Source organism: Idiotropiscis lumnitzeri, chromosome 11, assembly GCF_059441095.1.
Source record: "Idiotropiscis lumnitzeri isolate Australia: NSW breed Sydney's pygmy pipehorse chromosome 11, RoL_Ilum_1.0, whole genome shotgun sequence".
In the NCBI taxonomy this organism is placed as follows: Eukaryota; Metazoa; Chordata; class Actinopteri; order Syngnathiformes; family Syngnathidae; genus Idiotropiscis; species Idiotropiscis lumnitzeri.
The window spans coordinates 11,792,061-11,817,558 of NC_142401.1; the positions used below are offsets into that span (position 1 = coordinate 11,792,061).

Sequence of the window (25,498 nt, forward strand, 5' to 3'; positions counted from 1 at the left end):
GGATGAGACTGATGTTTTAGCAGACATAAGGCAACAGCCAAAATACTTTCAAGGGGAAGTAAAGAAAATAAATGTCTTTACAATAGTATTTTCAATGCGGCCCCACTAATCTAAACACGGCAGTCTGATTCATATTGCACTTATGGAATATGAATTAAGCCGCAAAATTCTGCCTTTTGTCAATCCATCTCAGGGGACAGCCATTTAGCCACTTGCTGTCAAAATCACGTGTTGATATCACAGTCGCTCAGGGCTCAGGTAACAACCAATCACGGCTCACCTGTTTTTTGGGTTTGGTCATGTGACATCCGCAAGCCACATTCCCAGTTACAAGTTTAATAGAATAAAACACTAGATTTGTGGGGAAAAAAAATACTGAAAAGAATCTTCTTGCCACAAATTGCAACCCATTCGAAATGACCACCAAATGAGAACAAAGCAAAAAAATGTCAAAAAAAAAAATGTCAGAGGAGGGCACAAAGGTTAATTAAGGCTTGCAACCGAATGTGAGCTGTTCTTCGTTCCTCTGGACTGATTAACAAACCACTCAAGAAGACATGGACAAAATAACATCTTGCCAAGCTTCTACATCTACGACTTTCTGTTGTGGATGGCCGAGCATCGATTTACACTGCTGTCACCAAAAACATCCTCATCGTTTTCTAAAGATTCCTTTAGGATATATGTACTATGAATTAGCAGGACAGAACTAACGAGGATGACCTTCATGTTGAAGATTATTTGGGAGGAAATGTTACTTTTTTCCCCCCTCATGAATGTTTATGTGCTCATCATGCATGTCCTCATGTGTGCACTGGCACTAGTTGACGTTTCAATTGATGACGATATGGATTTCGCTCTATGCCAGATGTATGCTCACTGGGCACTTCATTAGGTACACTTGCATGAGATATTAACGAACATCGAGCCGGCTTTTTTTTTGCAGCGTGGAAGAAAAAAAAATTCTTTCAATACAATATAAAGTATAAAAATTTAATTTCTTCAGCAACTTAAATTTCACAATCATATCGATATTGCAATATTCAACCCCCGTTGCATATTGCGTGTTTTCTAATATATTAAAAAAAAAATCGATATATAAATTATATATATATTTTTTTTTTCACTTACGCACTCTAAATTGATACATCAATAGTGGGTTATTCTTAAATGTTTAGTATTTTTTAGTTTTCAAAATTTAAGAGCGCAGGTTTACCTAATGAAATGTCCATTTGTTAAATCAAGTGTCATTCCCAGTTTATTGCCGTATTGCAGGGAGGCTTTTTAGACACATCTCTGGCTGTTTTCCCCTTGCTGCCATTGAACAAAGCGTTTTGCTGTTAAAATGTTTCATGACCCTGTAAACTAGTTTCCCTCCATAGCTTTCATTTCCACTGTTGTAGATCTGCTTTTGCCCACAGTGTCAAATGAACTGGCATGTCAATTTGTGTCAATGTTTCTAACCAGTTTGCAAAAAAAAAAAAAAATCTACCAATAAATATTGCTGTTTTCTTAAATATTTTGATAATTCGACACCCCTCCCCCACCGTGCTGTGTACCAGGTTTAATAGAATTAAGAGAAGCACTCATTGAGAGAAAAGGTCCCATGAGACGAGTAATCCCAGTGGGATTATTTACAACTAATCCTCTGTCCTCATCAGAATCTTTGTCTAGACTCAATTATATTGCTTTGAGGGTTAAAATCTTTCAAATGGAAATAAAGAATTAATTCCGGAAAATAATTGCAAATATTGCGAGTGAAATCTCACTGACAAACTCATTGGCCATAATTTTCTTAGAAAAGTACTACATCATATTGAGTGTCACGTTGACCCTCGTGTCGCTAATGTAACCAAACTACTATAACCGAGAAAAAATATGCTTAAGTAGAATTCTACACAAGTACCAGTTACAAAACTACATTAATAAACATTTTGGATCCCACTGAATTGTGATTTCAGCAATGTCTTGAGAATGAGTTGAGTTCATTCTTTTCAACACAAAACATCCACATCACATTGGGAAACAATTCGGAGAAAAACAGATTTAAACACTATTTAAAACAGGAATTGGCATGCTGACTCCCAAATTGTCTTGTTTCCTAGCACATGAAGTTTTTTCTCCACATTTGACCCTTCAAATAAGCATAATCCCACCATTTAGCAGAAGTTAGATCTGATTGGACTCATCTAGAGCTCCGTGTGAATTTATTTGTGCAGTCACAATTGAGACAATGTGGTGAGAGGTGTGTGCAGCTCCCAGTAGGTAGTTATACACAAAGCAATGAGAGGCAAACAGCAGTTTGAGATTTTGATTAAGCAAAAATGGAGCAAATTCACTCGCACAAGAAATTGCTTCATGTTTTTAATAATGACTGTCAGGCAAACCCATATGACCATTACATTGATGACATGTATTCTTACAGTACACAACAGAACTCACCTGACCTCTAAGCAGTAGGACATTCATCGTCATTAAGATTGTTTCTGACTTGGAGTTGACAAATGTAGCGTGGATTCGACTCGTATCAAACACAAGTGTTTCTTCTCGATTAGCTAGCAAATTCTAAAGACTTTGATAGAAACAGCAGAGTAGAAAAACAAAAACAAAGCAAAACAAAAAAAAACAACATTTCCTGATTTGATCTTAAATTCCGGTCAAGGTTTAAGATTTACAATATATTGCTTTCAGGTGCTAAAACTTAAGGTACCAAATGTCTCTTGAAAAGAAAAGAAAAACATTCATCACTTCCATAGTGGCTTGTTTCCATCGCCGGCCTCGTCTACATATGGACTCAAAGAGGGAGAGTGGTGGTGGTGGTTGGGAGCTGCCATGTAGAAACAATACAGGAGCAAAAAAAAAAAAGATGAACAATCACAAAGGACCAGCGAGGTGAGCCTCCCACCATCTTTAAAAAGCTTCCATCACTTCTCAGTCAAGCGTCCTTTTCACGTCCTTTCATGGCAGTCAAACAGAATGAACTCAAGCAAATTCGCTGAGAACAAAGAAGCCAGCAGATGACGTCATGATGCACACGGGGAGGAGTCGGAAAAGTGTCATTTGACAAAAAAAAAAAAAGTATAATAAAACTCAGAACCAGAAGCAACAGTCTCTGAATCTTCTTTCAAGTACGATGGCCCATTTTGGGGAGTGTTGATCCCACTCTGGTCATACATAAAGCTACAAAATAAAACAGATCTAGGATAAAATAAAACACAACAAAAGAAAAACTAAGTCCTAAAATCCAGATTCGGTGTTGTACTGTGTCAAACATAAAACACAGTTTCAGGTAAGTGTGCCTGATCGGTCCTCATGCTCAATACAAATGAGCTTGTTTTTTTTCAAAATTCTTTAATGCAAGCACACCACTGGATGTTCAGCAGGACATAATCAAACCCGCGCGCACAGTCTGCTGGTCCCACAGGCGGACCCACCTGCAGCTTCATTTATGAAAAAGTTTCTTAGCGGACACAAAAAATGTGGTTCAAAACACAGTGGCTAATGACCGACTATTATTTGGATCGCTAGGATTACCAAAACTGAAATGATCGCTGGACATGACTTTGTGGGGAGTTGGCACAAGTGTGGAAGAAGACTACCTTAGATGATATTTGGAAGGACTACTAGCGCCAGAGTGCCGAGATAAAAAATAATTGTAAAAGTAGGAGGGGGGGAAAGGCATAAATCTGAAAATAAAGCTCATGTAATCATCATAATCTAACAAGAATGAAAGTGCTATTAAACAAAATAAACTTGAGTAGTCATACAATGTAAGGAAATTACAAATAAGTAGTTGTTTTTTTTTAAAAAGAGGGAAGAATTAAGTTGTTATTTTAACAAGAGAATGCTCAAATTTCCATGCGGACCTAAAAGCAACATTTTGAGAGCTGCAGCCGCTGCTATATATTCCTGTTTTTTTTTTTTTATAGCGCTTGTCCTCATTAGGGTCAAGGATGAGCTGGAGCCCATCCCAGCTGACTTCAGGAGAGGTGACGTACATCACCAGAAAATTACAAGGCACATAAAAACAAACAGGCTTCGTTGCTCTTGTAATATTATGACTTCATTTAAGGATTAAAAATGATGCGAGTGGCTCCGACGGGACAGGCCGAAGGTACAATCATGAACAACTTAATACTTTATCACAACTTTGTTCGTGGATTTGTATGACTTTATTTTTGGATTAATTCTCTTTGGCGTGTGGCCCTAATAGTCCTTCAAGCATTTGGTTGGTAATCTGAATTAAAACGCAAAGAGAAATGTATTTACCGTAGTCGTCTCACCATGTAATGATTCCCCCTGCCGCAAAAAAGAATGTGGGACAATCCAACAGTGATGAACACAAACAGAAACGCACAAGTAGAGTGCGCTTCAATTTCTGTAAACCTTGGCGGAGGGCTGTGCAAATCCACTTCGGAATTTTGTCAGTTCATTCTCTGCTGACACTATGTTCCCTGAGGCCATGGCAGACCGTTTGGGATTTTGGTGTTTTTTTTTTCCCCTCACTCCCTATTGAAGTCTTTCTGGCTTCGAAGCAATTACGTGCTGCCACATAGTGACTCGTTTCCCATCTGCTGTGGTCAATTTTTTCACGCGTCACACTTGACAAATTTGGTCTGTTACGTTTGCCCAACCCCATCCACCGCGCTGTCTCACATCCAAGGTGGCCTGAAACGTGATTGCCGTGGCCGCCGGGAACATAATGTAAACACTCCACCCTATTGCTATTATCAAGTGAGTGTTTGGTGACATCTGGGTGCTTAAACAATTTCATAAACGCAGCTCAGGCTCATAGCGAGAAGTCCTTAAGCAGACCTCTGGGTGTAGAAGAGAATGTAGGCCTGAGTGTTGCACACTTCCTCCACACTGCAAACCTTCATCTCAGAGTCATTGCAGTGGACCCAGAAACCTGAGGAGCACAATTCCAGTTAAGAGTCGATGTTGCGTTTGCGGCAACGTGGCCGTCCACAGTCCTCACCTCCTTCTGTGTTGTAGCAGTATGCGGTGTAGTGCCCTGAGCCAAAGCCTTTGCCGTGGTGCATGACCACGGCCGACAGGTCATAGGTGTAACCCCCTCTGTGGACAGAGTGACCTGAGCCCGTGCAGCAGTACGGTTTGATGTTCAGAACCTGGTCGAAGGCCACGTGGACGCCGATTTTCTCCCGATGGTTTCTCCCCGACCACCTGCCCGTGCAACACAGAGCTTATTTGTGTCACAATTATTAAATTCGAAGACAAAGAAGCAGTAATTTTGCTAATCAACGACTTCATTTGAGGAGCAAATTATGAATGTTGAGGAGCGATTTTTGCAGGTTAATCCCTGGGACCTAAAGCGAGGCTTTTGTTAAACAATAAAAATAAGACAATGTCACAGAAAGGTTGTAGTAGTGCAGCTATCGAGTATCCTGATGAAAGAAGTATATTTGGATAAAGAATATTTCAATTTATAACTAATTGGCTTCCTTTTTTATATAATCAACAGCTTCTATTTCTTAAATTCGCATTGTGCATAGCAGCAAACTTCAATTTAACGTCTGGAAACATTGGGGCTAGTTCAAAGAAAAATAAAATCAATCTTGAACTTAGCATTTCTTGCATTAAAAACACAAGGCATTAAATAAAGAGTCGAACAATCTTTTGTACAATTTCTCTTGTCCAGCTCAGACTTTAGCAGTCGGCATAAATAATTCAGTAGATTCATGGCTGCGTGCTTATGAGCTTAGACTAAATTTATGAGGAATAAGACAAATATTTGCAATGCTAGTAGTAGTTTTGGAAGTGTTCAAAATATAACAAAGACATCTCGAGAGGAAACAGGTGAACTGTTCTTATCAATTTCAGTTATTGTTCAGATGTTGTTCAGGCTTGTTAGATCATACAGAAGAAGCATTTTATAGACTATCTCAGGAAAAGCACATTTTTATTTGTCATAATGCCATTCTGTGTGATCATGTTTGGCTCTGGCATACCAATCTGCAGTGGAAAACCACATAGTTACTGAAGGTTTAAAGAGTGATTTATTGCTTGACATTTATCTTCATGAAAGAATACAACATTGTTGAAAGATTTAATACTTCCCGGTGCAATACAAAGGCACTTGCCTGAAGCGCTTGAGGTGCAGCCGTAGAACCTGAGGTAAACGGTAGATCAGAAGCTGCTTATGGGCTTCTGAAAGAACTAAAGGCTTGTGGGATGTTTTCCTTCTTCTCCCTGAAAAATCACATGAGAAAGAAGTGACAAATTATTGCAGGATAATGACAAGAGAGCCACGGCAAAGATATCGTAAGGTTTAAAAAATCATAACTGCTTGATTTCTATTCTTTTGAATTGTGTTTCTGTGGGGCCGATTCAAAATATAATGGTAATTTTTGCATATTGCATAAAGCCGAAAATCATAAATAAGCACCTGGACTTATATGTGATATAATAAGCACATGTATAATACTATGATTCAGTCAAGAAATACGTTTGAACTTCGACGCCCACTTCCTGCTGGAAAAGCTGAACATTATCGGAGGCGTCGTGTACATGCACCCGAGTCCAAAGGCTGCACTCACTGTTGCAGTGGTTGCAAGCATAAATGCTGCCTTCGAGCGCTTCCATCTCGGTGAACTTGGACAGCATTTCGGTGAGGGTGCAGCTGCGCTGGTAGGCTGTGGAGCCCGAGCCTTTGTTGACGCTGTGGTAGCGCTCGGGAAACTCCAAAGACAAGTCCCAAAATGGCTCGACTGTGTTTGACTTGTGCTTGCACGACAGACACGTCACCTAGAAACAAGTGGGGGGAAAAGAGAGTTGCTTTAAGCCATGCAATGTAAGCCAGTCTGGCTTTTTAGAAAACATAAAAGACACCGTGTGTGTAGAACACAACACAAAGCAGTCACGTGATAAGATACAATGTTTGCAATGTCTAAATTGTGAGAATGACAAAGATGTTTTTTTTTCCCATCTTATTAGGACTCACTTTTAGTACATGATAGATGTTTTACAGGACACCTAACTTCTGAGATCCAATCAGAGGTGGGGTGAGCATTTGGTACTTAGGCCTTCAACCAACTTAATCCAACCCACAATTACAGAAACCATCAAAATTGTTTTGCTATTTGAACAGTTTTGCTCAAACCAACCAAACAGAGAACAGAAAAATGCAGCTGGAAGGACAATTTGAAATCTGATTGGTTCCAGAAACAGTGCCATTGTTATTTTAAGTTAAATGGGCCGGCACGACTTGATTTCAAAGACCATAATTGACACCTTCCAAAATAAATTGCCAACTTGACATTTAAGAAAGATTATTGGGCGCAGTGGATGTCCGCAACAACTTAAGTGTATTATGTGATTGGGCACTTTTGGCAACAACTTGACTGAAATCAATTCAGCAGGCATGCATGGATCAAAGAAGCACTGGTTCCCTACGTTCATAAGGAAACACCTTTTCATTGCATTTTGACGACGACATTTCCCAGCAAAGTGAAAGGAAAGCTATTCTAAAATGTAAGAAGTTTGCCTTTCCAAAGTACATGCATGCTGCCACACTCACCTGGCTGAGGAGCTGCCCGTGAAAAATGGTGTTCAGCACCTTGAGCACTTGCTTGGAGAGCTTCCTCTTGGTGATGGGGATGACGATCCGCCGCTTGGACGCCTCCGTGTCCAGCTCCTGCTGCACCTTGTCCAGCAGCTCGCACAGGAACTCCTGCGCGTCCTGCTGGTCGTAGCCGCGGAAAGCGGGGATGAGGTTCCACACGGAGTGCAGCATGGCGAAGGGAGACACCAAAGACCAGCGGCCCGACCACATGACCCTGAAAAGAGTATGCAACTCATGGCACAGAGACATCTGCTGGCGAGTGGAGCAACGGGTCTCCTTGGGCTGGACCAACTCAGCAGTCTGCGGGGTGGACGGGGCGCTTTCCTTTTTCCCCACCGTCAGGTTTCCCACGCGTCCCAAGGGACATGAGGTCAGCGGCATGTTACCGCTGCTGACCACACCTCCGGCTACCGGCTTCACCCCCGGCGAGCGGTTGGTCTTGGCAAGCAGTTCCTCGGTCTCACACAGGTCCAAAGTGAGAAAACACTCCCTGAATTTCTGCAGGTGACTCAGCACTTGCAAGATGGAGTTCATGTAGCACGTGTTCCCCAGGTTCCGCAGACCGGTCACCCCCGGAGCCAGCCGTCGGCGGGTGGCCGAGCTGGCCGAGTAGTACCGCCTCAGTTTTGCAGCTCTGCCGTTCGGGGGGGCTTTTCGTGACAAGGCGAGGAGGGAAGGCTTCTTGGGAGGAGCCGGAGGAGGAGGTAGGCGTTCCGGAGGGTCTCGGAACTTACAGGGAATGAGTGTGATGGTTGAACGTGGCGCCTGAGTGAGAAGCCGAGCGCTCTTTCTGGGGGGGACGCTGCCCAGCTCTTCCAACAGTCTCCTTTTCACCTCTTTCTTTTGTCTTCTCGCCTCCTCCAGCTTCTCTTGGCGCTCCGTCTGCAGCTCTTGATGTCTGCTCGTCCACCTCTGAAGCATCTTGGCAAGGAGGGTTTTTCTCCTGTGACGCAAAGCCAGCTGCATGGGAGGCTGCGGCCCGCTGTCCCCGCCCCGGTGGGTGCACGTCCGCCAAGCCGAGGAGCGCAGCGAGCGTGTACCGAGGCTGCGAACGGTGGAGAGGGCCCCTCGGAGGAGCTTGAGGTCTCCCTCTGCGTTGTCATTGAGTACATAGTCTCCGCAAGCAAAGCAGAAGACGTCCAGCTCCCGCACCTCCATGGCCAGCGGGTGGTGGGACTCCTGAAAGTGTTTGAGCGAGTGCTCCTCCATGAAGCGTCCGCAGGCCACGTGGGAGCACTTGAGGCAAGCCCACACCGAATCTGTGGTGCTGCAGTCCACGCAGTGCCATTTCTGCGGATTGAGGATAGAGTGGTCGTGGCCCAGGCGAAGGCGCACCACGTGCTTACAGCGATCCATCTCTCCACATGCACATGGGCGGCCCTCAGTGGTAGGACGCACGTCCTCTAGCCAAGCAGCAACTCATTCTGCAGGTTATAATCACAGGATTTGGTTAGATCTGCGGTTCTCAAACGTTTCACACCGAGCACCAACTCAAAAATAAGTAGCGCTTCAAGTACTACACTGTAACAACTACAACTTTTTGAAGGCTAAAACAGTCATTAAGATGCAACAACATTAAAATATAAATGGTTAACAGTTTAGGTTGACAACAAAGCAAGCAAGTTGTTGTTTGTTTTTTCTTTCATTTTTAAATTGGGGGACATACCAGGGACAATAAGTTCTGCAAACTCTTTATTTCTTTTTCACATTAGCAAAACCCTTTTTTTTTTAAATCAAAGTTTGTTGCCTTAAAATGTTTTCACTCAACTGTTTATTTTTTCCCCGTCTACCAAGAGAATTGAAAAAAAAAAAAAAAGGATTAGAGCAGGGGTGTCAAACGTATGGCCCATGGGCCGGATCAGGCTTGCAAATGGGTTCAATCCAGCCTGCGCACTGATTTTGTAAAGTATAAAAATGAGTAGGACTAGGGCCTGGTCTCCATTTATTAAACATTACTCAACCAACACCTTGAAGCCTGAAATATGTATAATGAAATGTACTGATATGGTCATTTTTGGAGATAAAATGAGTTTGACACCCCTGGTTTAAAGAATGTGACCATGGAGTCGCAAAGTGTTGCAAATGCAGGGTTAGCCTCTAAAACCTCTGACATCATGAAAACTTAGTATTTGAAAAGTGCAGTGCGAGTAAGGTGTCACTTTTAATTTAATTTGTCGTATTATGCTGACGGGATGAGGCTGTGCCAGAAAAAGTAGGAAGTCACCCCTAAAACCGACGGCGAATACAAGTGCAGAGAAGTTTCCATTCATAAATGAAGACAGTGGTACCATCTCTGCCTCAATTTGAGGCAGGTGTCATATCTAACACAGTGGAACCTGAAAGTCAAATAATCTGTCCTTGGATACTGGTTGATGTGTTTGGAATTGTGAACAATTTTCTCCATTGAAAATAATGGAAATATAATCTTTCCCGATATTAAGTGTACTAATGTCAATTTGTGATACATTCGTTCATCGGCCCATCCATTTTCTTTCCTGCTGATCTTTCTCAGGGTTGCAGGAGCCTACGCAAATTGACATTGGGCATAAGGCGGACTACACCATGGACCCGTCGCCAAGTCTCTCGCTGACGCAGCCTTGACTCCGAAGTTGCATATTTTCCCATAAACGTGGTTAAATTATGAACTGTACAGCATGTGTGTGGCATTCAACCTTTGAGGTTCCAATACTGACAGAACTTGTATTCATTGGCGCACTGTCATTTAAATAAATCTGATAAAAACCAGCTGCCACACACACACACACACACACACACACACACACACCCAACCACGCATGCACACACATTTCCATCTGATGAGTTCGGAAAAAGGCCCATCCTCTGAGCGCACCACAAAACGGATCCGATTTTGCCTGTTCGTTCCCATCATCAATCTTCAATTACACCACAGAGCAGCGAGAAGGCCCCAGAAGCTGAATTTTGACATTCTTTTTCTCAGCCTTAAGACAATATCCTTCACTTGTATCAGCACCTTACCATAACAGGTTAGTTGAGCTGCTATTGAATGTAAATTAGAAAGTGCTTGCAATGAAATAATAATGAGAAAGCCATACGTGGGAACGACAGTGTTATATTAAAATACTTAAAAGCTTCTGAAAATGAATCCACAACACATGCCAGGGGATAAGGGTTGTAAAGACTACCCGAATAATCAACTTTTCTACTCCACAATGACGTTTACAGTAGAGCTTGACGTCGACTAATTTTGTTGCCTAGGAGGGAGAAGGCGGAGCCGCTTAGATGAGTGCGCGGAACAAAACTGGTCCGTCACCTTAATCAATTTAAATTGTTTGCTATTTCTGAATGTGCAGCTTTGATAAGGGAGGGAGAACCAGTAAAAGGGAATAAACCAGGCTTGCGCATGACTTTGAACAACTTTCGCTGCCTGGCCTATCAAAGTGGAAGTCGAGAAGGGAATTTATTCCACTGCACAGTGCAAATGAAGAGATTCTTGATTATTTCCATCCATTCATCCATTTTCTATACCACTTATCCTCATTGGAGTTGTGAGTGTAATGGAGAAATGCCGTTAATTCTCACTTGTTGAAACCACAAGGGGCGAGCCTTCACCCTGCCCACATTTTTGTTTCGGTGTATTACATTGTACTTTCTGCGTAAATTCGGTGTACGTGTTGGCTATCTGTTCTCAACTTCCTTGAAACATGAATAATGTGTACAAGAAGGTTATTGATCCAACTATTTCCCTGAGAAAACTTGGATTCTTCTAAATGTGCTTCTAGACGAAGATCATCTGTGGTCGTTTACCCGAACGCAAAAATAAAAAATAAAAAATCAAACTAATTAAAAGGCCAGAAATCTCCAAGCAAACGTCTTGTCATCACGGACAGTCGTTAACATTCTCCTTGTGACAACCTCAAAGCAGCAGAAAGCTCTTTATCCAACAGATTTATTCACCTTTTGCGACCGGAAACATCAATTTAGATCATCTTTTATACCATCCACCATTTATTTACGGAATGTAACAACTCTTCACAGTGAACACTGCGCCGTTACACATATTACATAGGCAGAATCAATATTATGCACATAACCATTCTTTACGTACTATGCACTATTCATATGATTTTCCATATTGATACGTCTCCATTTGTAGGCATTGTTCACACGTGCATTATGCACAGGGATGGGCAATATGGCTGAAAAGGATATCATGATGGAAGTATTTCAATTTGGTTCATAACAATATTTTTTTTTTCTCGTTGAAAATAAGGACCTAGAGAAAATAATGAATGAATGAATTTAGATGCCTTTATTTTAGCATATAATAATTAACATGTAATAAGAGGTCAACACAACTATAAACAAGTCAAATAAACGCTTTATAAAACATAATGTGCTCATTAGTGTTGGGCAATATGGTTAAAAAATGCTGCACAACTTACTATAAGAATTTCATTTTAGTCAGTATTGATAATGACTGATTTCTTTTACCTATTTAAAATCAAAGAAGTTACAGGAGAAAAGAAAAGTTATGGTGAAGCCACACTTTCATGCATGCACGTCTTCTTTGCTGGTACGCCAGACAAGGTTCACGAAAGCATTTCTTGTCCACTCAAAACATACTTTTGTGCACCAAATTTTTTCTTAGGTGCTTGCAAGCTTGTAATTGTGGTACAAATTTAACATACTTTGGCCTCTGCCTCCAGCATGCAGAATGCCAGTGTCAAGAGTTTGCCACCTGACTTTTTAAAAAATCTATATTCTATTGATTGCGATTTCTTTTGATATTGACTAGGCGTCTATCGCAATATATATTGATACTGAATTATTGCCCAGCCCCAGTAATGTATATATCAGGAGTTTCATATACTATACATATTGGGTGTAGAATAACTCATTAATGTATCATTATCTAGCACTGTCGTCAATATTTTACTTCACACTTGCAAAGCTCTTGAATTATAAAAATATGGATTACAAGTCTTCATAGAGTAGAAGGGAAAATATGCTTACTGTACAAATAGTTGGTTTGGTCAGATTACAGGCAAAACCTCACTGAGTTTGAAGAGAACGGCAACGCTCTGTATCATCCATATCCACTGTCGTCAGCAGCACCCACTGGAACATTCTGAGGGAGATACAAATCAAAAGTGAGTAGGCGTTTTAGAACTTGAAATGCACACAATGTTAGAAGGTGTGCACTGCATTCAAGTTCCCCCCTGCTGTCAAATACATGTCACGCTTCCTGCTGGAGAGTCTGTGTTCTCCAGGAATCCGGAGTTTAATCTGTGTGCCTTGAGCAGGATTTGAACAAACTAGTTGGAACTCATGTGGCTTATCATGTGGTCACTTCAAGGTTCACATTAGCAGTGCTTTTATATAAAGAGCTCAGTAACTTTTTAAACTGAAATGGACTTTTTTAGGAAGGAGGGAAAAGCAAATATTGAAAGCAAAACAAGTATTGAAAGCAAAACATAAATCTGGAATAGAATTTCCTACAAAATATTTGTGTTTTTCAAGTAACAATCTAAAACAAATTCCATTTGGAATCACATGCTTTTCATGGGACAGTGCCTACACAATTTGGAAATCCTTAATCTGAATGACACTTTTGTTAAATACAAAATGCAAATGAGACAGCTGCTGACTTCCCTATGCAAATGCAAATAAAAACCACTTGATGCACCCCAGATTGGATGCTATCAAATACTTTGGCTTCAGGTTTTGGTTACGCAAAAGATTTTGTGCAAAAGATACTTCTGAAAATATGTGTTGTTGATTTGATCACATTTGGAGATAAGATTCAGGTAACCTTGGAATGGCTTGTTGTGAAAAACGCTCAACCTTCTTATTTTCATGCAAACAACATGAAAATACAAAGCTTAATGGTGATGACTGGCCATGGAAATGTGCTTAGGATTCGATTGGGTCGTTACTTAAGCACTTAATCACATCTGTTGAGCTCGACACGGATATGTTGATGTTTTAAAACAATGCCAATTGAGGGGAAAAAAACAAGGATTACGTGGACGGCAGTCGCTAATCGTTTACAGTTCTGCGTGATATCTGACTGACCACACGTCTGCCGTTGTTCGAGCGGATCTTTGCAGGCGGCTCATAAACGCCATGCTAGGCTACTTCGCCGCCTCCAGCTCCGCGTCGAGGCAGAACAAAGGGGCGTGAAGAAGAAGAGCCCCTCTCCCTCTCTTCGCGAGAACATCCAGCAACTTTGTTGAGGCGGCGCGGCCACCAAGTTAGCTCGCGATCGCTCCATGCTAACCTGGCGACGGGGACGCCGCGGCGCCGTTAGCCTGGCGAGATGCAACCGAGGCGGCGTCTCGGAGGTCACTTTGGCGGAGATAAACGCGAGTCGCGGAGACTCTTTATTGTTACAACGTGGAAGTGCAGTTCGCATTGCCCCCCGTGTTAATTGAAGTTGACCTAGCCGCAGTTGTCGGTCGCCGACGCTGATTTACCCGCTTAGCTAACGCACTGCGCCGCTAAGCGAGTACAAACTCCCCGCTGACATCCACAGCGGACAGCAACGCTTTGTTCGCTAATCGCGAGTAAAGAGTTGCGGTGAAACGGAATATAACGGGGGGGAACGTTACCATCGCCGGAGCAGAACGCATCCATCCGGCGCACCAGAAAGGAAGAAAAAAAATCTGCTTGTTGTCCTCACTCAGATTGAACAACCCAACTCTCGATGCGAGCCCGGACCCCTCCGCTCTCATTGGACGGGGGCTGAGCGGCAGCCGGCCTCCCATTGGCCGAGTGGCGGAACAACAGGCAGCAGGATGGACCGGCCGACCGTCCACCCACCCACCGAGGCCACATGGAACAATAACCGAGGTTCGGAGCCCCAAACTGGGCGAGGAGGAGCCTGACCTCGGTGTCACCACTGTGGTTTGTGTTCATTTCATGACACGTTTTAAGGATGTGCTCCATGGAAGAAGCTGCAATATTCTGGGCTCTGATGATAATTATATGAAAAAAGAGCCCACAAGCGACCATTAATTACAACGTAGATTGGGTGTATTAGGGCTTATTGAACATGGATCCGTGTATGCAATGTTTTCGTTACCCCATTTTAAAAAGTGGGCATAGGAACAGTTACAAGTTCGTTGAAACGCAATTTGAACTGCATTTACACAGACACGCTATGCAGTTAAAAACATGCCAGAAATCATACACCGAAGAGGATTTGTTACCTGTAAAGTATAAAACAAGAGATGCACCAATACCACTAGTTAGCAATTATTGGTAATGCCGTTACTTTACGACTTGCAATAGTGATGAAATGTGTTGCAATAAAAGTGGTTAAAAATGCTAATTTATCTTGTATATGACATAAACGTCACTTAAATAAAGCACTTTTGAAAGGAAGAACGTATCATTACTGGTATTTTAACATCCAACTGCATGATTTTCTAAGTCTTGCCACATTTCACCTAAATGTACCAAAAAAATATACAGGATGGCCGAGTGGTCTAAGGCGCCGCATTCAGGACCCAGTCTCCCCAGGAGGCCTGGGTTCGAATCTCGAATTTCCCCATTGTGGGACTAATAAAGGGAATATTATTATTATTATTATTAAAAATGATTGGTGGAGATGATTGGGTACATGAGATTCCGCAGCCGGGGCCTATCTGCGGCTTCACGCTGCCACGTGGAGCGAGTTCGGGAAAGTCGGTGCCTGACTTGAAACCCTGGCTCTGCAACTTGCCACCTCCATTACTGCCTAAGCAGAGTTCATCATCCATTTTGTAGAGCATATACTGTCAACTCATGCTGTCACCCATGTATCTCCACATCACTGACATGGCTTCGAATCCACCAGCCCGTAGGTTTAAAGTCAAGGTGGTAAAATGGTATCGGTGTCTTTGCATTGGAGCATTTTTACGAGTATGAGTACATACCTACAGTATGAGCTCCAGTACCAATATTGGTGAATTCCCATTTAAAACCTTCACTTTAGGAGACGATTTTAGCCACGGCCCGCCATCAAAATCTACCTGTGATCCATTCATTTTCTCGTTTGTCCTCAGTAGTGTGTTGGAGTCTAAACCCAACTTACTTTGAGAAAGAGGTGTCAGTCAATTGCGGAGTACGTTTGGACAACCATTAGCAGCTATGAGCAACTTAGTGTTCAATGAACCTAACAATTTTTGGAACGTGTTAGACACCACTAGACAACTCACACAAGAATAGCAAGCACATGCCAACTCCACATAGCAAAGCCGCAGCGGCGACTCAAACTGAATCTTAGAACTGTGAGGTGCTAAGATTAGAAATGTGCTGACCTAAATAAACATTTATTCGGTGGGTGGTGCATTTTTTTCTGAAATGTTATTAACTTGTATTAAAACTGAACTGGCCCCTAATAAGAATAGGTTCCCCAACCTGCCTTTTCACATGTATTAGCATTTGCATTCAGTCTTGAGTAGATACCATGTGTGCGAAAATCATAAAAGGATAGTTGACTACATAAATATTTTTGATTTAGTTCTTCTTACATATACAAGACACGCCCATCAGAAGGGTTTACACATGATGCTAAGGCTCCAGCAATGAAAATAAAAGTCCAGGCACTCTTAGATGTCAGTATAGCATCTTGATCCGCAGGAGCAAAATTGATGAACACTATTAGCAATAAAAAAAAGAGAATAAAAAAAAAAATCTGTCACTCAGGAAAGTCAATTCAACGAACATTATTCCCTTGAATTTGCAGTTTACGCAGTTTGTTGAACAACTCCAGGTATTGTGTCATGGTGTCAACGCAGTCGGCTGGCGCAAAAATGCCTTCAGGCTTGGCAGTAAATGCAGATGGCAGCTCTGGGACGCTGGGGCCTAAGAATGACTGCATGAACTCTTTCATTAGATTCCAGCAGTCCCCTGGAACCACACAGGGACAATATTCCACCTGCAGAGAGAGGGAGTGCAGTTAAAAGAAAGTGTTTTTCATTTAACAGTGGCAGTGTGCCCATACTTCTACAGTTATTCCTCTGGCACTGGAGCTCATAGTCACTGTGCCAACTTTGATCAGGAAGTCGCAGTAGCAGTATCGCGATCCCCGGCACTCCACTTTGTGACCCTTGGCATTCTGGAAGTGGCTTTTTAGCTTCACCATGAGAACGTCAAAGTTTGCGTCAGCTACTAGGCAGGGTCCGTTCTCAAACAGAGCCAGGCAGCTTAGGGGGGTTTCTGAGTTGTGCATCACGTATAAGAGCTTGGAAGGCTGACCTGGAACACAGAAGTATCATTGCTGTTTTACATTCGGTATTATGGCAATTCTGCTTTTCTTAGGACTTTAGCGGGCTACGAACCATATTTGTTAAGTTAAAATGGTTGCCAAACACCTTGCTATTTCATTTCAATTGAGATTGTAGTTGTGGTGGGTGTGTATTGCTTTTAAATATTTTTCTTGAAATTTGGCAATTAGTGGGGGCAGTAAACACTTTTATCTCAATAAGAACATCACATTGAATAAAAGAATAGATTAGAATAAAATGATTAGTGTGAATGTTTGCAACTCACCCCCCCAAGAATGATGAATTTCAACCTACAACTGTTCAATTGTACAACAAGATCATGTTCTGTATGATATGTTTTTATATATTTTTCAACTAAACACAGTGAGCAAATACTCTGATCATCCTGTGATTCAGTGCAGTTTTACCCCACTGCAAACTACAACCATTTAAACAAATATTGTGACAGCAAAAAGTCTCTGACCATTAAATGATTAAAGGGAGAATTTTCAGTTAGCTATTCACCTTTAAAACACAGTTTTAATTCAGGAAAATTAAGATCCTCCAACTGGACTGGAATTTTTTCTTATAGATAAATATTAGTATATGCAGTCTTTATGATTAGAAAACCACAAAAGTGACATTATGATGACAACAAATATGACATATTTATTATTATTAACAAAGCTCATCCAAGTCTGTTTCTGACTAATTACTGGTAATTAATTATTATAATGATTATGAAGTATAATTATAAAAGGTGGCTGTCCTGCTGCACATTTGAACACACATTTAGAATAAATAAAATAAACGCCTTGAGTATTACCACTGACACTTCCAGTCGCATGGTACGTCTCACAGTCGACACAGAAGCTGCCCTGTTTCACAGCTCCCAGCTGCTCCAGTTTCTTGTGCACCGTGTCCACAGTCTGCTGCACGCTCTTCCCCTCTGCCACCGGCACCTGGCACACACTGAGTCACAAGCAAACATTGTTTTACACTCAACAAACAACAAATTGACCATGCATTTGCGATTGAATCCCATCAGTCAGTGATTCACAACGAATATGACACAGCACATTAATGTCTCACCAGATATCAGATGTACCACTGAAAATGATCACATTGTCCTTAAGTGGCCTGAAAATATGACTTATTTACTACAATAATGCAACTTGGCCAGTCTATCTATGCCAGTGATGTATCGTGACAAGTCAAACGATAAAATCTCCTCCCACTAGATGGCAGGAGGTCCATAATTAATCTGTGCATCTGCCCGATGCTTTTCATATTAAAGAATTAAGTCATGGCACAAATCGGTACATCAACATTTGTGAGTAAACTGAGACAATGTGCTAATAATTGCAGCATGCTGTAATAAATTTCTGTTGTTTGGAGGTGTACCGTGAGATTTTCTCATGTAAAAACATGTTCATTGGCCCAAAGAGGTTTGGCATCACCGCAGAGCTACGTTACTGAATAGATGAAGCGAGGTCGTGGAACTAAGATAATTCAGAAGGCTTACGGGCGCGTTAAAGCGCAATAGGTTTAATAAGTGACAATGCTGATCGTACGTTGCGACAATATGATCATAAAACCTCACCAAGTAACCCCCATTGTTATTATTTGTCGCCAGAAGCCGTCTGCGTCGTCGGTTTAATACTTCCGGGTGAAGTTCTTCTTCGTCTGATTATTGGAGGTTAAATTTTGCCTTCGGGTTAAAAAAAGAGTCTAACAAAAATAAACTAATCTATACAACACGAAAACAATACTGGTGATAATATATATATATATATATTGTTCGTAGCATGACTGATTCTCGAGACAGAAGGAAAAATTTGAATTTTGTGAGGTTAACATTGAGAGGATGTGACGTAATTTGACTACTTCCTTTATGAAATACACCGACACGTGTGTAGCTAATTTCTGGTTACACTTTTAAACTATTTAAACATTAGTAAGTTCACGCGAACGAGTATATGAACGTTTTTGTTGCAGACTAAACAAAGTACAACCATGCCGAAAGTGAGAAAATCTAAAGGAGGGGGTGACAAGCGAAGGGTGTCGGACACGCTGGTTGACCAGATGCTACAGGCCGACACGGTTCGAGGCAAATGCCGAGTGAAGCTTCGGGACGATCGGATTGAGAGCGAAGACAACTACGTGGACGAACGTCTGTCCAGGAAGATCCTGCAACAAGCCAGGATTCAACAAGAGGAACTCCAGACCGAATATGGCCTGGTGCCAAAGAAGAAAGCACCCGTCACTTTTCTCGGTAAGACGAGTAGGACATGCATTGCAACTGCACCATAAACACCAAAATAAACAGTTTTATTTTTGATAGAGTTTTGTGGATCTATGGTATTGCGAACAACCTACGGCCCCGGGGCCACATGTGGCCCGTTAAACGTTTTAATCCGGCCCGCCGAATTTTGGAAAAAAATAAATGAACAAACGTTGTTAATATTTTATTTTGTAAATATTGTGGTTTTTCAAAGACATATATATTGTTGTAATGCTTTTGTTCACTTTCATTTCAAATTAAATGTATTTCTTTTCTCCGATGAGGTGAGGTTACCAAAACACTCCATCCATCTGCCCCTCTGTCAAATTTTAGAACCCATTGTGACCCGCCTATCAAAAAGTTTGCCCACCCCTGATCTATGGCATTAAATAAAACAATTAAACACAAAATGAACTTTGTAATAGTTTGTAATATGCTGCAGAAAAATGGTGTCAAGTTGTCTCTACTACATATTAAACTCCACTCTACAGCACACTTTGTGGTATAATTTAAAGTAGCCTACAGAAAATTACAGTATTTTATGTTTTATGACAATGAGATTCTGACATTGCAAATGAAATAGCTGTTAACGTGCCAGAGTAAATACAGCACAGGCCTTTCAAAGAAATATGTAAAATTACCAGCTGAAAGAAATAACAAATAAATGCATGTTTTGCCCTTGTCAAAAACAAGGTTAAGTGCTACAAGATACATCTGAAGACACTGGTACAGACACCTCGTGTGTAAATAATACCGTTTTAAAGTTCTCTATGAAAAAGGTTGTGTTTAGTATTGTTACGCCTCTGTTGATGTATCTATTTTTGTTATCTGCATTGTATTGTGCATCATGTTTGTCTACGTCTGGACCTTGAGCTTGTAAATAAAGCTGATTGATTTTTTTTTTATTCCTCAAAGTGCAAAAAAAAAAAATAAATAAAACATACCGAAAATGTTATGAAAGTTTTGTCACAGCGGGGGTAATGAACTCAAAATAAAGCACATGGCATCCAGTTTTTGTCACATTATCTAAAAGTGTTGTTTATTCCTTAGTTGTGACATTTTGAGGTTACAAATGGCAATGGGCTACATTGTCATGATGCACAAGAAGGTACCCTAGTTACTACAGCGCTTACTGTATTTCATTTTATTATTTTATATATATGGCTTGCAAGTGTTTTTCTTACAAATATCGGAACTAGGATATTGATGGACTCGAGCATGTTCTGTCTTATGTCCAAATTTGGTTGTACCGTCTTGACCAAAAGTTTGCTGCATTTTTGGGGATTCTTCGTGGCAGTATTTTATTGTTGTCTTGTGATTCTCACATACTCAGACACACTCACTTTCCAAGTGAAACACAAGGGCTTCTCTTACGTTTTATATATATTTTTTCCCTTAAAATTAATTTTCAGGTCCCTCGTCTCCGGATGCAGATTCAGATGAGGAGTGGCCGGCGCTCGGAGCAACAATTGGTAAAGGTGACGCCAACGCTGTGTATGACACCGAAGTTGTGGTGGACCCCGATGATGAGAAAGCCATTGAGATGTTCATGAATAAGAACCCCCCAATGAGGCAAGACCCATGCACAATCTTGGCTTGGAATGTGCATAATCATACACTGATAAATATTTTTTTATTTTTTTTGTCTTGCAGGCGAACCCTAGCAGACATTATAATGGAGAAGATTACAGAAAAACAAACAGAAGTGGGAACAGTGATGTCTGAAGTGTCTGGCTGTCCAATGCAACAACTTGATCCCAGGATAATAGAAGTGTATAGAGGTGTCAATAAGGTGAATTGTCTTACAATTAGACACTCCCACTTATGCCGACAAATACAATAAAAATAATTAATAAAAGAATTACAAATGTTGTCTGATACAAATGCATTGGCTACCTGAGGGGATTGCAGCCGCAATTTAAATCTGTGGTTGTGTTACTTTCACTTCAGGTCCTGTCAAAATATCGCAGTGGAAAGTTGCCAAAGGCTTTCAAAATAATACCAGCGCTTTCAAACTGGGAGCAGGTCCTCTATTTGACTGAGCCTGAGAGCTGGACGGCTGCTGCCATGTATCAAGCGACAAGGTCAGTTCTCTGGATGACATGAATGAAGATTTGATCAAAATGAGTGGTTTCTGTATGTTTGTTCTTTTCTTTATTGCAGAATCTTCTCCTCCAATCTGAAAGAGCGAATGGCCCAGAGATTTTACAACTTGGTGTTGTTGCCCAGAGTTCGGGATGATATTGACGAGTACAAGAAACTCAACTTTCATCTTTATAGTGCTCTGAAGAAGGCCTTATTCAAACCAGGGGCCTGGTTTAAAGGTGAGCCGTTCACTCTTGTCCAGGCCAATGAAATCTTATACTGAGGTGTTTAAAAAATTCCGCCTTTCTAGAGTTAATAATCAGCAGATTCATTGACACTATTTGAGAGCTTTTCATTTAATGTTTATAAGAGTACTGCACTGAATCTTATTAACAGCTGCTTCTTTCTTATTTTGTCTCATTAAATGAGGTTACCAAAATATTAGTATTAATAAGTCTGGGTCTGGTATGATGCAGTCAGAATAATAACTATTCAGCTTCCTCAGCAGTGTCTTTAAAACAGTGGGCTTGAAAAAAATTCCAAATTATTTTAGATTTGGCTCTCTATTTGGTTCACAATGTCCACCGACACCAGTTGTTTAAATCATGGAAATAAACTTGTGCAGAAAGTTTTAATGTGGAATTTTCCACTTTGACCCACATTTTGAAACCTTCATGGTGTAATATGTCCACTTGGTGGCAGTGTGGAATTCAAAAACATAATACTGCTGCTGTTAGTATTTTATTAATTAATGGGCCTCAATTGAAAACAGGTCCAGAACCACTATCATCTTTCTTAATGATATTAAATCCCTCACTGTATAAAATGAGGCTTAATAGATGAATAATGTTAACCTTGGGAAAAACCTTGGTAAGTCTTAATCGTGTCATGATACCATTGTGACTATTTGCCCTCAGTTCTATAACCCTCTCAACTTTGCACGAATTGGAACGGTTGTGTTCTACGTGGCCGTTGACCCAGCCGCTGGAATTTATTGCCATTGTATAAAAGATATGTACTTATCATTTTCTGAGCCTTTAAAAACCGTCTTTACATAATCAGTCATTTTTCATGAATGTGTGTTAATCATATGCTTTGTGAAAACAAATCTGTACTCAAACCAAACAAATGTGAATAGGGTAAATGTGTTTCATGCCACATCTTTTCTTTTTTAGAGATACGTCGCGTGGAAACTTAAAATGTATCCATTTGTTTTCTTTTTACCCTCAGGTATACTGATACCTCTGTGTGAATCTGGGACATGCACTCTCAGAGAGGCAATCATCATCGGAAGCATCCTCACAAAATGTTCTATTCCCGTGCTCCACGCCAGGTAAGCATCGTCTCTCCTGAAACAAATGCGATTGTCTCGTCCCTAAATGTCCTTCGACTATGTCAGCTATGGTAACACATCACACAGTATTGCACAATGCTCACTACTGTCTACTCGGATGACCTTAAAAATTAATTAACGGCGAGCCTTTATCCTGAGCCAACAACAGCAACCTACACTCTCATTTACTGACACACCTCATTTACTATGCCAGGACCCGCCCTTAAAGCCACACAGACAATCTAAGTCACATATATGATGTAGAATGTGAGGGTGACACTTGATTAATCCATCAGTAGAGTACTCGGTGCTAAAAATGTTAGATATATAACAAGGTCCGACAGTAAGCTACTTTGGGTGGTCGGTGTCACCTTGAGTCAAGTTGTGGGGGCGCTGTCCGAAGCGGTGCTGGAACTGTATATTCTTTGTAGCTTGTATAATGCAGTGCTTCCCAAATAGTGGGGCGGGCCCCCCTGGAGGGGCGCGGTGCAATGCTGATGGGCACGTGTGTGACCCTCGGGAACATGCTTTTTTCCCCGCTATACTACAATAAAGTGTAATTGCACATCCACTCCAGTAGTTGGCAGTGACACTTTCATTACCCATTGTGCCCAAATGCTATTATATATAGTTGCGGCGGAGAGTGGATGGTGGTGGGGAGGGGGCGCAAATTCTTTTCTTCTCACTGGGGGGGCATAACAAAAATAATAGAGAAGCACTGGTATAATTCGTTCAGTTGGTGTGATTATTTCATATTTGCAGTCTTTATACTGTACAATTTTATTTGTGGCTATGATGACTGTAACCTCACTAAAATCAAGGCATTGTAGTTCCACAAATGAATAATAATGCTTCCAAGAAAAAAAAAATCAATGACAAGCGTATGAAAACATTAACTCAGCAATGTTATCCCAGCAATATATAACTTGGTGTTGGTGGGCATTGTCTACAATTTGTATGATGAATAAAATTATTATTAACACACGCAGTTGTTGTCTGCGCATAAACTGGTGACGAAGAGGCAATTTGCATCATTGCTGCCTTTGTTTCATTATGTGGTGCCCCTGCCTTGAATATATTAAGTATATCAGCGATTGGACTAGCCGAAGCTAGCGACAAGAAGCTAACCCCTGATTTATGCCCCTTCATCAAGTCAAGCGTGCAGCAATATTTTTTTTTTTCTCCTTGCGTCGCCACAACATTCTGCTTCTGCTGACTGTTTCTGTGATGAAAGTAATTTTGTACCGGAATGGCCTTCACGCCACCGTAAATGTTGAACCCTGCGTGAGAAATAGTGGTACTTGAAATAGTTTGGCATTGAGTATAATAGTTGCGGTCGTAAAACCTAGAATAAGTTTGTAGGCATAAAAGTACTGGTCGGCTGCTGTTCCATAAGAAGTTCAAGCTTTTTAGTATTTGTAGCTGTCAAAGGTGTGTAAAGTGATAGTTTCCCCACCCTCAACTAGTAATGTTTTTTTTTTTTTTTCAAAATGAGGTCATTACAATAGGTGGGGTCAGTTTGCATGTGGTGGAAGATTGCATAACATGTATACTTTTTTTTTTTTTTTTTTACCTTTCAGCGCCACGATGCTCAAATTGGCAGAGATGGAGTACAACGGTGCCACCAGCATTTTCCTGCGTCTGTTGCTCGACAAGAAATACGCCCTGCCTTTCCGTGTGCTAGATGCCTTGGTGGCTCACTTCCTGTCTTTCCGCACCGAACAGCGAGTGCTTCCTGTGCTCTGGCATCAGAGTTTACTCACACTAGCTCAGCGATACAAGGCCGATCTGGCCTCCGAACAGAAGACGGCGCTGCAAGAGCTGCTCAAGTTTCAAACCCACCCTCAGATCTCAGCAGAGATTCGGAGAGAACTACAGAACTCGGAGTCACGGGATATTGAAATCGGGATCCCTGCTGCTATTGATATGGACTGAAAGTTTATTAATCCTTCTCCTCGACCATAAGAAATCAGTTGAACACAGTAAGTGAGGCAGGTTTTCAACTTGTACTGTTTGGTATTTAAAAAGCACATCAGTGCTAATATTTTGTGGAACACAAGCTTCTCTCAGGTGTTGGAGTGTCTGCACAGAAATTCTGTAAAGCGCAATGTGTATTTGATGATGACTATGATTCAAAGCAGCGATTTGTATTAAAAGCAAACGGAATCCTTAACAATTGAGAATGGAGATCACGTTATTTCTCTCCTGTGTATGTTTAATAATTTCCAATGATAAAACTACACTTATGTGAGGGCTGTATTTGATATCATTGAGATATCTATTTTCGATCATGCTTGTCCTCATTGTGGTTGACCATTCACACAACGGACAATCTGGAGTCTCAAAGAATGCTTGTTTTTGGCATGTGGGAGGAAAACCCACTCAAGCTCAGGGAGATGGTGCAAACTCCACAGATGGAGGCCACAGGTGAGATCTTAACAGGGAATTTCAGAACTGAGGTCAAAGGTTGTAAATATTAGTTCCAATCACCTTGGTTGCCAATTAAGACAATAAAAAATAGCAATGTTTGTTTCTGTCACATGAAGCAGATTTCTGAAGATGAAATTTCCTTGAAAAACTACTTGTTCACTAGTATCCTTTAATACCTATCAGTGTCTTAATTGCATTTATTTTTTTTAATATCAAATATTAACCATCGTATTCGGCAATGAACAAAAAAATTTAGATTGCACTGGTCAATAACTTTTATTAAACATGTTTTAAGGAGTGAAGCAACTAAACTTCTGTAGATTTGTTTTTGTTTTTAGTTCTGTTATTTTCCGTATTACATGATAATGACTACAAGTACCGATAATATAATGACAATGATGTATGTAATATTAATATATTTAGCTCAATTGTTTTTTTTTGTTTTTAAATGACTTTAGTGAGGTGGACATTCTTCCCCTTGAAACGTCCTAGCTATACATTAAAACGCATTGTAAAATCGGTATCGCACAAGCATTTAAAGGTCAAACTCT

The 25,498-nt window shown here is 41.0% G+C and overlaps 3 protein-coding genes across 3 annotated transcripts; 1 reads left to right on the plus strand and 2 right to left on the minus strand.

Moving 5' to 3' along the window:
* Window positions 1–2,351: 2,351 nt before the first annotated feature.
* Window positions 2,352–14,570, minus strand: usp49 (ubiquitin specific peptidase 49). Its single transcript, XM_088308180.1, has 7 exons — window positions 14,176–14,570; window positions 12,578–12,692; window positions 7,538–9,006; window positions 6,558–6,765; window positions 6,102–6,210; window positions 4,979–5,184; window positions 2,352–4,909 (listed from the first exon to the last, which is right to left on the minus strand). Exons 3-7 carry the CDS (start codon window positions 8,936–8,938, stop codon window positions 4,806–4,808), a joined length of 2,028 nt encoding a protein of 675 aa, XP_088164306.1. The 5' UTR covers window positions 8,939–9,006; window positions 12,578–12,692; window positions 14,176–14,570; the 3' UTR covers window positions 2,352–4,805.
* Window positions 14,571–16,056: 1,486 nt separating this feature from the next.
* Window positions 16,057–18,515, minus strand: med20 (mediator complex subunit 20). Its single transcript, XM_088308179.1, has 4 exons — window positions 18,419–18,515; window positions 17,642–17,787; window positions 16,554–16,807; window positions 16,057–16,487 (listed from the first exon to the last, which is right to left on the minus strand). Exons 1-4 carry the CDS (start codon window positions 18,430–18,432, stop codon window positions 16,266–16,268), a joined length of 636 nt encoding a protein of 211 aa, XP_088164305.1. The 5' UTR covers window positions 18,433–18,515; the 3' UTR covers window positions 16,057–16,265.
* A 133-nt stretch (window positions 18,516–18,648) lies between these two features.
* On the plus strand, window positions 18,649–25,056 carry bysl (bystin like). The gene is made up of 7 exons (XM_088308177.1): window positions 18,649–19,090; window positions 20,512–20,671; window positions 20,753–20,891; window positions 21,050–21,183; window positions 21,263–21,423; window positions 22,415–22,517; window positions 24,098–25,056. The coding sequence occupies exons 1-7, from the start codon at window positions 18,832–18,834 to the stop codon at window positions 24,450–24,452; spliced, it is 1,311 nt and encodes a 436-aa protein (XP_088164303.1). The 5' UTR covers window positions 18,649–18,831; the 3' UTR covers window positions 24,453–25,056.
* The last annotated feature ends 442 nt before the right edge of the window (window positions 25,057–25,498 follow it).